The 12898-nt window shown below is 36.5% G+C and overlaps 1 protein-coding gene across 1 annotated transcript in view; it reads right to left on the bottom strand.

The window, feature by feature from the left end:
• Positions 1-9528, bottom strand: part of ZFYVE9 (zinc finger, FYVE domain containing 9) — a 47120-nt gene extending 37592 nt beyond the window's left edge. The window contains exons 1-3 of the mRNA XM_009320181.1: positions 9433-9528; positions 3268-3372; positions 397-2477 (exon numbers count right to left, since the gene is read on the bottom strand). Coding sequence (XP_009318456.1) covers positions 397-2477; positions 3268-3337 — 2151 coding nt within the window. The 5' untranslated portion in view covers positions 3338-3372; positions 9433-9528. The remainder of the gene's footprint in view (positions 1-396; positions 2478-3267; positions 3373-9432) is intronic.
• Positions 9529-12898: the final 3370 nt, after the last annotated feature.

Genomic DNA, 12898 nt, shown 5'->3' with positions numbered 1-12898 from the left:
TCAACAGCACACTTTCAATTCCCATCAGTATGTTTCAGTATCTTTAATGGGATTATTGATGCAGTAATTTCTGCAAACTAGTTTCCTACACTTAGCCATTTTATAGCAGTTATACATGAATCCAATGATGTTGATTGTTACAATCAACAAATACACTGCTTGTACAGGCTAATAATTCTTTCAGTTATAAATAACAATTAGTTATTCGCTACTAGAACCCTAAATAGATTAGCGCTTAGAAACTCCTTTTTTTCCTTCACAAAATCAAACACAGCTTTTTAGAAAGAGATGTCACAGGTAACTATAGCCAGTGGCTTAGGAAGTCCTCTGATTTGATTTTATGCAGTATCAGGAAAAAAAGGGTGCTTTGAGCTTACTCACAAAATACGAACTTACCTTCCCACAAGCTCTGCAATGATGCCTTCTTTTGGTGAATGTAAATCTGGCCTCGCATTTCATACAGTTTGGTGCTTGAGAATCTGGGACCCAAACTGGAGCCACCTCACCCAAAGTCGTAAAAGGCTTTCTGGCTGGAGCTCCAAACTGACCAGCTCTGAGATCATTATCTGGACTATCTGGGGCTACTGCAAGGCACGGACTACTAGAGACTCCAGATTCATACTCTTCCAAATGTTCCCCATTAGTATCAGTAACAGAGGCATTTAAAGATGTTTCACCAGGAAATGTGTCTGCTGTATCCCCTAATTGTGTTTTACCAAAGACATTTTTGTTTTTACTATTACCTCCACAATTTGGGGGGACAAGATCATTTTGTAAGTGGTCCGATAATGGCTTTGGAATCTGCAGTTTAAGATTTGTAGGTTGTTTAGGTCTTGCACCACCAAAAGGAACACTGATAGATTGTAGATTAGTCACTGGTTTTGGTGAAGTTTGCCCTTGCATGGATGAAACCTGACTACAAAGATTATGTAAATAATTTTTCTTTATGTGGTCACCAGTGTTGTTTAAAATAAGACCACTCCCTTCTGTGGTCTCATTTCCTCTCTGTTCATAAACATTAGTGTAACATTCTGACTTGCTCTCCTCTATCTCCTTTTCCTCTGTTACCGAGTCTTCCTTGGAGGGTAAAGTCTTTGGAACATGAGCAACAACCGGGTTCTGCATTCCATAGGAATCACAACCATTAGACAGAGAGCTTGCTGCTGATGTAGCCATCACATCAGAAAGACTGGACCCTTCAAGCTCATCTATACCAGTTCCTTTTAAGTCTATGCCTGCCTCCATCATCCCATCTCCACCTTCTTTACTATTACTACATGCCTCATCAGGCTGTTTCATCTGCAAAAGTCTTTCATTCTCTCCCAGAGTTTGCTTATTATTCATCTCATTCAACTTAGTCAGTTCCCAATTAGTCATCTCCTGAGATCCAGGGTAGCCCTCTGCCACGCTGAGCAATTCCGTTGTGCCAAGATTTTTATCACGTTCAATGACTTCGCTTTCAGTGGCACTAACATCCTCAGGGGCAAAATGTTCTGCAACACAATCCTTGTAATTGCCACTTCCAGCCATGTTAGGTTGACAAGTTTCAGTGAGCCCAGACAGCCTAGACCGTAACTGTTGGGTTGTTTCCTGTCCTACGATTAAGCTTCCATTACTTGAACCAGAAGAAGAGTTTTTAGCTTCCAGATCCGTTCTCTGAGGAATGGCTTTACTAGTAAAATTTTCAACTGGTACACAATTTTCTTGCATTTTAATGGTACCATCAACTGGTCTCTGTGAGAGAGTCACTGCATTAATCCCTGCAGTTGTAGCTTCTGAAAACAGTGAATCTTTACTCACATTAAAATCATCCTTTAATCGAGAGGAGGGGCATGCAACGGTCGGGCTTTCAGATGAAGCATTAATCAAATGACTTACAGAGTCATCTTCAGTGCACAGCCGATTTACTTGCTTTTCTGTATCTATATCTTTTTCTGTGGATCCGTTTACAGTAACACTAAACTGATCACTCTGTCGGTTTTCGTTATCCAGTGTAAAGCTAATAGTGTCCATTAGGGACTGACTGCTGTAATTTTTACAATCCAGCAAATCGCCACTTTGTAGTGTTCTTCTGTCACAGTTATGCATGACTGCCACCACTAGTACATTTTTCTCCTCTGGCAAGCAACCTATATTTCCACATTTCTTTTCTCCTGGTTCCACAGCATTACACTGATCATCCCGATTACTGTTTCTTTTAATCAATTGATCGTCTGCTGCTGCCTGATCATCAATCCACATGACTGGGGTCTCCGGACTTATGCTGAAATCCTTTCCATTAGCACAGTGATCCCCTCCTCCTGTTGATGTAGTCACTGAATGAGACAAGGAGAAAGACTTTAATCTCTGTTGACATTCATTAGGAGTTGTAGCTTCATTCACATTGGCCACAGTCGGGTTAAATGACAGACGACGAGAAGGTGGATCTAGAATCTGATTCCACTTTGCACCCAATAGTGTAGGTGAAACAGCGGCATCTGAAAAGTGTTCAAATAAGAGAACTTACTGTTCTGTTAAAGCTACAGGTTCTATTAACTCTGTTGCATTAGAATACCCCAAATATAAATGTACAGATGTTCAAATATGGGCACAACAGTAAAACACATCTGCCATAACTAACATACTTGATCAACCATTAGTAGTGTAATTGCATACTGTTTCTGGAACTCAAGAAGTTTAGAGCTACACCAATTAGTATCAGGTTGAATTTGCACAAGCAACTTTAAACTATTGATTAATATACTTTAGACAGCTAGAAATGCCTAGAAAGAGTCCCACTCCCATAAAATGTTCAACTTCCTTGACAGCACAGAACTAGCAATTAGACTACAAAAAATTTAATACTTCTAATATGATAACTTTCATTATATGATTTATGTGACCTAATAAAACATTTCTATGCTTGAGTCTCCCAAAACTGCAAAAGAAGCGTAGAATAAGTTTTGCCTGATTTGTTTAAAATAAATGATTAAAATATTGCCACTGAGATTAAGCTTCACAAAACCTTTCTTTAAAAAATGTATGGAAGATTTTCTATTAAAAGAGTGACAAATTTTTGAAAAGTAAACAGGATGAAAGGAAACAGAAGAGAATAGTACTAACAAATACTTAAGACACACCATGCAAAATTAACAGATGTTTTTGCAAGTTCTGAGATTAATTTGCAACTCAAAACCAAAAAAGGTATCACAGATCTCTCCCTCTTCAATGGTGTTCTCTGTAGAATACATCTAATGTGCATCTACGATCTTGTTCAAAATGACTCACCTTCGTTTTGCTCAAATTCATCTAAAACCTTATCGAGGTTATATGCCTCTGCTTGGAAGTAGTTCTCCATTTGTCAGGGAAAGATGACCAGATTCTTGTCTGAACCTGCCAGAGAACAAATTACAATCAGATATTTAACCTTCAGTCAGCAGTGTTCCACTACATATTGCCCTGATTTAAGGGGAAAATAAGTCCTTTGTAAATCAAATTTTACATACATTACATGCATAAATCAAAAGTATTTTGCAGGAATAAAAATTATTTGTGTGCTTAAATTTGCTTAATTCAGAGTAACAACCTCCCCAAACTTGCTTTGGATTTTACTACCTCCAGTCTCCCACACCAGTGTGTCTAACCATTAAGATCACCATAATGGTAAGAGCAAAACTGCTTCAACACCAGTCAGAAAATAACAGTCTAGAGAACCAGAAGGCCAACTAACAATCTGAAGATCCAGCTTTCAGTTCCGTGTTACCACCAATTAGCTCATGTGGCTCTGAACAAGTAGTTTAAACTCTCCATGCTTCTGATTTTTTAATGTATACTAGGCTAGCAGTATTCTGTGTCACTCCTCATTTCCCAGAGATGCTTCAAAGATTCATACTTGTAAAAGTTGTTAAAGGACTTAATGGGTGTTACTTGAATTGTGCTACCTCTTAAAATGCCTGCTTTAATAATCCTTGTTTCCCTGAAAGGCAGGCACTGGAAATCTAGCAAAATGCACAGAAGTAAATAGTCTCATCAAAAGATAATACTCTCAGGCTAGAAAGGAAGATGACAAGGGAGAAATGAAAAAAAACCCCAACCCTAAGTCATTAAATAACTTTCTACAACTTCACATAATAAATAACATTTTTGCCCTAACAGTAGGAATATGGTCTTCTTGCTACCAAAGGCTTGTAGCAACAACACACCCTGATTCATTTTTAAAAAACATTCACTTCCAGTGAAGACATTTTCACTGACAAATGTGTGCCATAACCTATATACCATAAAGAGAGACCTTGATTTGATCTGTTCTCTGAACATCATCCAAAACAGCCTTATTCTCTTCAGAGTTGGCTTTCAATGTTGTGAAATAAGGAGATGGAGGAGGAGAGGGTGAGAACCTTGTTTTGCAGTAAGAAATAGTGTTAGACCTGACAGCTAGACTCCAGCTCAATTAAAAACCTGCTGTTTTGCACTAGAGATACAACAGACACAAGAAACACATCAGAGGAAGTTTCCAATTTAAAACTATACTTTACTTCAACATTACCCCCATAGTATCTGGATTTGAGGAAAACATCAACCAGTTTTATTTGAATTACTACAACATTAAATACAGTTTTGTGTTTATTGTGGGCAACAGCTACGATTAGCTGTTATTGGTACAAAAATATCATGCATAAAGTATCACAAAATGTAGAGTTCAAGTTTTTAAGGTTGACCTCAAATTTGACACAGTTTTTAAAAGATGATCACATTACAACATAAATACATTGCTATTTAATATAATCAGATCAAATCATGTTTTAAAATAGATACAAAAGCCAATTTTAAAGAAAATTAGTGTAATGGCAACTTAGAAATTGCAATAAGCATCACCCAAAAAAAGATCACTTTGCAAAGAAATTCAGAGATAAACTAGACTTGTCACCTTACAAACTCCCAGATTTGTCCTCTGTTCTGGGATTTTAGATTAATTCCTTCTGCAAGGAAAAGAGATGATTGGCCATATCATTTACTGTACACAGATGCACAGATTATAACATAAGCAATGGAAAAGCTGGCCATCTTGATTAAAGGTTGCATTTCAGAAGTCTAAAAAAGCTCAACATTTTACACTCTCTACCAAAAGCCAGGTTCTGACCTCTAACTGCAACAGAGTGTACTCTTTGATCCCTTAGATACCTACTGTAAGCTCGGAGTTATCCAATCTGCCCACCAAGTCATTGTATTAAAAATCTTTCATACCATTTTAACTGAAACATTACATTTACTGCACACATTTCAATTAAATGAAAATAATTTTAAAAAGCAGATGCTTCTCCTTAGATATACAAATATTAAATTCATTCAAACTACATCCAAACTGCAAGAGTTTGGAGGTTCTCTTGCACCTTTCTTTCCACCTCATTTCAACTCCTTAATAGGAAGCATCTTTACCAGCTCAGTAAATATCAGATATTGAAAAGTTAATTAGTATCTGTCCCAATGAGTATTTCACTTGAATTTTTTTTTCTATTCAAAGTTCTAAATATCAGCGAAAATTAACTCACTATAGTAAGACTGTTTTGTACAAAATACCATATAATTTCACATCAATTTATAATGTATTTAATTTACATTATAATGATAACATTCCAGTCTAGCAAACAAATTATGAAGATGCGAATAATTATTCCTAGGCAAAGTCCTACTACTAAGGTCAATGATGCAAAGAGTATTTGTCAGTGAAGCACTGCAAGACTGAAAAGCGTCATACAAAATGTTTGTGTTCAAGTGTTAAACTGTGATGCTGTCTGTAGCCACCACACTCAGATTTCCACGCACTTTCATAGTGAAAAAGGGCATCCAGTCAAGGCATTCACTAGGACATAAACACAAACTCTGCAATATGGGTGGCCCCAAAGACATAGGCTACAAGCATTCATTTTTTTTGTTTTACTTATTTTAGAGAAGATAATGATTACTGACAAGCAAGTTGATGGAGAAGGAATGCTATGCTGATTATATAGTTGCTGAAAACATGTTTTTAAGTAACTCTTTGGGTGACTGCATTTTGATTCTGTGTAACTTTCAAATGTTTAGAAAAATTCAGACCTGACCATTCATACAACTTCAAAACCCAACTGAAAGCCTCAAAAAATTACTTCAGAACTGGCTCACATTTATGCTCACTGGAGTAAGTAGAATATAAGCCACATTTGCCCCTAACATTTCCTAAATTTAGTCCTATATTAGCTGGTTTTTCATTGTCATAAAAGTCAGGAACAAGATATGCCTAACCAAAAAAAGCAGTGTTAGAAGTTCATAATAAATATCATCATTTTTATTTACTTTAGTCAGGGTTTGGTTTTTAAATTTTATATTAAGTGTGATTTTATAACATTAGAAAAACACAAATATTCAGACTTAGGAGACCACATGTTTAACCATAACAAGGGCATATAAAGAAGACTTAGAATTTTGTTCCCACTCCCTTACAATCCCAATGTGGTTAATACTTCATAGCATCTCTGTAAAATTATTATTTTATTAACATCTGTATTATCTAATATTAAATATTTAATATTTGTGAGTTTAAATTTGATCCAATAAGACAGAGGGTTTTTTTCTATATTTTTTAAAGTTCTAAGTAGAGAGAATTATGTGTAAACAAATATGTGTAAACATATGAATTCTGAAGCTCAAATACTGGTGCACAAACATGCAATGAGCCAAAATCCAGACTGATGGATGCTCATTGTCCAAACTGAAGAGAGAAAAGACCTTTTATATCATTATTGTTATTTCACTTACTGATATACCAGGATATATGGAGAATCTTTTATTTTTAAACTCACAATCACTAAGCTGACAGCCACTCTAAATGAGATCTCATTGTCTATGCAAGTAGGTATTTCTCAGAAAAGGTCAGCGGCAGATCTTCAGGTCTAACATCTAAAATTATTATTATGTAAAAGAACACAACCACCCCCCCCAGCTTTTCCAGAAGTTTCTGTCCAAGGGCAAAACACACTGCCGAACCCACAAAGTCCTTACTGCCCTCCTTCCTGACAGAAAAGGAGGATGAGTACTCATGTTCCTAACAGATACCCACAATGCTTCTTGACCAATACATTGTCAGCAACTCATATTTTTGCCAGTTTAGGATCTAATACTTCAACTCTGCATAGCCAGCAACTCAAGATCAAAACAGAAAACACAAAATGCTCTAACACAGCATGCTATAATAATTGGGTAGCTGTTTTCCCTGTGGTTTAGAATTTAATTTTATTTTGCATATTTTTATGAAATATCCAACATAAATAAAAAGAAACATATTCCTTTACAGGCCTTTGGCAACTCTGATTGTAACTAACAGGTACCATAATACAAGTTTGGAACAGTTTTAAAATTATTCTAGTCCCAAACTTCCTCCTAGTATAAAGGTTGATTATACAATTTTTAAATTGACATTTTTAAAGGATCCTTGATAGTTCTGAAACTCTTTAGTATTGCTCGACTATTCCAAGCCATGGCATGGAGAGAAGCTGACGAACAAACACACAACTTAAACTCTGGAGAAGTGAGAATAAAAACATGACCAAATCAGGAAGAAATTTCAATGGCAATTTTAGCTGTATGCTGCCAAAAAGGAGATGCTTCCTAAACTAGTATATATATTGGGATGAACAATATGAAGAAGAGGATATTGTGCCAGTGCAAGGAAAAGGAGACATAGATCACCAATCCAGTGAAAAGTGTAAGATGGATTTTCAAAAATACAGTAGTCCATGCAAAGATTTGGCAGAAAAGACTAATTATAGGCCCAACAAAAATGAAATAGCAAAATTATTATTTTTTTTTAATTCTGTATTAAAAAAAAAAAAAAACAAGGGCTACCATCCACTGGTACAGTAAGTCCAGAACCCAAGATCACTTCGTTACCCATTGCAGAGTCATCTCCTGTCTTTCATGGCAAAAAGCTAATGAAAACATGCAGCCCATCAATCAGATTATTTTCAAGCTCCTGTTGGATCACAGATCATGTGTAATTCAGAAACTCTGTGTTTTACTTATCAATTTCTTCATACAACAGCATGGACTTATCATCATCTTCATCTCTAAAACTTAAGAACTTACGTTTTATCAAGCTTACATGCTCTGCTCTCCCCTAATGTCTAAATAAAAAGGTGCATGTACCAGAATGTCTGTGTCATATGTATCCAGAATTACTATCCTAGTCATCGTAGCATTTAGACATAAGACAAACTTTAATTGATTAGTGGGGAGGGAAGGAGACAGAAGTAAAGGACAGAAAAACCTTCCTTAAAATTAGATGGTATTCTGAACAGGCTTAACCTTGGAGACTGCCTCTCAAGACAGCTCAGATATCCCACATGCCAGCTTCTTGGGAAATGAACTGTACAAAGAGATAGGCCTTGTGTTACACCTGCAGAGCAGCAAGACTCATATTTGTTTTGGTCTCTGCGATAAGGAATTACGTAACCCATGGATCTTCTGCACTGCACATCCTAAATTACCCTCAAATTTTTTTCACCACTGGAACTGACAGCCTTAAGTCTTTCAAATTTTCTTGACTCTTAACAGTGGACGACCAGCACACAATCACATCAAAACACTGTAATAAAAAATGCATCAAAAGGAAATAATACCAACATACAACTATTAGCCTCATATCAAAGGCCTAAAAATCAGAAAGTATGTAAAGAACCAGAATAAGATCTCAGGACTTTCTGTCATGCTGTCCTGTGTAGACTACTCTTTCAAAATGAAACTGTGTACATACGCATTTCAGTAAACTCTTACTAAGTTGTTTATTACAGTCCTCACCAAAAGTATATATGAAGGACTTCAAAGATGAAAGTCACAAGGGGCATGATGAAACTGAAACCAAATATTGCTCATTCATCCTGACAAAAATCAGACATCCAAAAAATGTCATTTTCCCATAGCATGACAACATGGAATTACGTATCAACTGGACAAATTAATTTATTAGATCTAGTGCTCCTGAGAACTTCCTTCAACCCCAAGAAACAATGGTCAAGTCCACATATTGTTCCAGCTCCCTTTAGTGATATTTGTATTATTTGCCCCTGGGAGGAAGAAGTCAAGCACCTTTGCTGTAATGAACAGCTTGTTCAAAGAGTTCAGCAATAGCTGTATTTTTAACTGATGAGATCTGCCTACAGCACAGACTGAGAAAGACTCTGCCCACTTCCCCTCTCCCCCAAACAAAATAAGACACATCTTTGATCTAAAACAAGGCAATTACTCTCAATAAAAAACAAAAACAAAATGCTAAAAATACTCCATCATCTACTATATAAGATATATATCCATATATAGAGGTGTATGTATATAAATATATATCCATAAGCATACATAAAAATACACGCATTTCAAGTACATACCCCTGAATCATTATATTTTAGAGCATAACTTGCTTCTTACCTTTTTCTCTTATACATACATTAAGAAACGAACGACCCTGTGCCTACTCATGATGACTGCAGCACAACCAGTCAGTTCTGCTGAATCAGTGTGTTCTACTTGATCCTAGAAAGAAAATATAAACATGTATTTTATGATTGGTAATTCTGCCACAAACCATGTTTTTTCAACGCATGACTGCAGCTAGCAGAGGCACATGTGGCAAATGCTGCAAGCTTTCAAATGATTTGGACTACATTTGCAGCTCTAAATTCAGAGATCTATGCACTATGCCACTATTCCACTCCAATATTATGGTGAAAAAAGCTGCTAATAAAAACACATTGCTACCTACCTACTATTATTCTTCATTTAACTGTAAACCCACAGAGTGAGGCAGCAACTCCAACTGTCCTTGTATTCCTGACGACCTTGACTGTAACGCTTAATTTATAAAACTAGCCCCTGAAGTTAATTATATTACACTTCAATAGGCCTTCCAAAAATAAAGAGCTAGTAGCTTTGATACTCAACAAAAATTCACGGCCCTCTGAATTCTGTAAACTGTATTCATCAGCTTCCCACTGACTTTGTTACAGCTAAACAACTGGTTTTGTCTTCAAATTATTTCCCCTACAATCTTAGGCTCCCTTCATTTCCTAAAGGCTTCTTCTCTCATAAACCACAATGGCAACCTTCAATAGCAGGGAGGATCCAAGGAAGAAAAAGAGTCTTCAGAAGAAACTGTCTTGTTTTCCTAACTACAGCATTTCTATAGGTCAGGTGTTCATTTTCACAGGCTGCATCCTAACAGTCAACATAGCTCAAAAATCCAACACAGCCATGAGCAAAGAAAAGAGACTGGTTTATGACAAACAGTGCAACAAGAACAAGGAGTGAGATAAGTTAAATGTATGTTTTAAGGTTTGCTGGAGCTGGTATTTGACCTGTTAGGTAGTTGAAATATTCATTAGTGCTCTGACGAAGCAGCAGCATATGTTAGAAAAAAAATCTTAAAACGCCAGCAAAATGAACAGAGCTAAAAAAAACATCAGTTCTCCGTGCATGAAAGCAATATTCAGTGTTAAACTACAATTTTCCCAGGGTTGTTTATTATTCTTTTCAGAAATAAGCTACAGTAATAATTCCAGGAAACTAATGAACTGAATGGTAGCACTCTTAGTAGTACTGTTTCCAAACTCAGAATAAAATCCCACAGCTTTGTATGCCAACAGAACTGTTCCTGTATGCAAGTAAAATTTCTGATGCCATGTATATTTCTACCTCTATAAGTTAAGATGAATTTTGGATATTTGGGAAATAGTAGAAATTATTATATCACAAAGTTCTTCAGATAGGCTTCATATGCATGCAAAAATGGAGGTGAGGGAAATTTAATTCTGCTGACGGGCTTCAGAATGGTAAGCTTTTTCAAAGGGATGTGAAGTACATGTGGCAGCGGGGCAAGGTTATCTGGACCACCGCCATGTCCGCTTCCGGCCTGTAGGTGGAGGAAAATGATTCAGTTTTCATGACCCCTTTGAAAAGATGGATCAATTAATGACAATTCTGTTTGTGATTTATGACAAGGCCTGTCAACTGCATCATGAACATCAAACACGTTTCACATGAACCAGTCGGTCATACATTAACCACAAAGTTCAATCTTTACCGATCAGAAATGGATCAGACCCAGCAACCTACAGCTGAAACGTGCTGTGCTGTTACCAGTGCTCTAAGCCAACAAGCCTTCTAGGCAAGCAATATTCAGGGCAACAGCACAGCTTTATTATTCATTGTTTTTATTCTGATCTACTTTCCTTGTTCCATTCTTCCCAGGTAATAACTTGTTTGTCCGTAACCATTCAATGCAGAAGAACACAGATCCAATCAATCGCTACCAGTCTCCAAAGAAAGCTTTGAAGAGATATTACCTGGAGATCCTAAAGCTTTTTGTTTACAGTTCAACATTTACTCTCGGCAGCCATCTCCCCTTACAAAGATCAATGCAAAAATCAAAGCATGCTTACAGATATGAATGAAATATATTTAAACAAAAAGCAATTAAAAAAAAAATAAATTATAAGGTTTGGATTTCCTGAAAAAATGAACAAGTTGACAACAGAGCCAAATTCTTTTTCCAATAAGAAGTTAATGTAAGAGAACTATATTAAAATAAAAATCAAGGACAAAAAGAGTAACTACAAAGGAGAGTCAAGAATATTCACAACAATGTATAACCTAGTGATTATTAGGTTTTTCACAAACCATACACACTGCTAAAAAAGGGTCCATCACAGTTGAAAAAAATACATACATTTCCACCTAAAAAATATGTGCCTACTGAGACCTAAGATCATTATGAATGAAGAAGGCCCAGTGCCTCTGCTGTTCCAGTTTGCTTACTTTGAGCATTTCACAGTTTCTTATCTCCTCTGCTGATGGTTGGCTGAACTCTGCTGTCTCCTGCCCTACAGTGGTATCACTCAGGTGCCGCTTTTGTTATACCCTACATGTATGATTTCCCTCAGGAGCTCCAAGAGGGCGACTGCCAATTACTGCAAAAGCAAAACAGAAATTGAAGAGAAATTTGACAAGCAGAGACGTGCCCAGAATAAAGAGAGGATGAAGAACAGAAGAAAAGTGCTCTAAAAATATAAAATTAGAAATATCTTCCACAAAAAAGAACGTAAAAAATGTTTACAACATCAAATGGAAGTAATCTGAACTAGCACAAATTGGAATAGCTTGTAATAAATGGAAAGACACTGAAAAAGAAGCAATTTTGATACTATGTTAAAAAAACGCGGAAAAAGCTCAAAGCATGAAGAGATACTAAAAAATGCTTCCATCTACTGGCAAGGATCCAACTCTTAACTACACTACAGATCCTCTATAATGCGCTACCAGTGAGAAGATGTCTTTGAGTAGGCAGGAATACATTTGCAGCCATTTTAAGGCACTTTATTATTGCTAGATTAGTTGAACTAGGCATTATCTTAAATGCAAACCCAGATTTCAGCGCTGGTATCTTAACTTCCTAGCTTGTCTACCCTCTGGAACTACCAGATAGCAGGTTCACGGAGACTACAGACAGGGGACATATTCAGGTCCCAACTCTGCAAGAATAAAAACTACAAGAAGAAATACTATAGCAGGGGGTTATGTTAATAGGTAAACAGTGTACTTAAACAAGAGGGGAAACAGGTAGCAAGTTTCAGGACACACATCAGTTATACAATATCTGATCAGTTAATCTGGAAGCTAAATCCTCACAAGTGGAAAAGGTGGGGTTTCTTCACTCAAGTGATGAAATGCTTGGAATAACTATAATTTACCATGTGCCCAACAATTTGTCACTTCATAATGGTCCCTTCTTGGCCTCTCAAATGAAGCAGCAACTTCCGGTCAAGTTTCACATGAACATGTGTTTGTATTATTTTTTAAGAATTAATGTAAGTAGAAAGACTAAATACTACGCAGGAAT

Source organism: Pygoscelis adeliae, unplaced genomic scaffold (genome assembly GCF_000699105.1).
Source record: "Pygoscelis adeliae isolate BGI_AS28 unplaced genomic scaffold, ASM69910v1 Scaffold393, whole genome shotgun sequence".
NCBI lineage: Eukaryota > Metazoa > Chordata > Aves > Sphenisciformes > Spheniscidae > Pygoscelis > Pygoscelis adeliae.
Note: the sequence above shows the minus strand (reverse complement) of the source record. Positions and strands in the feature narration are given on the sequence as shown.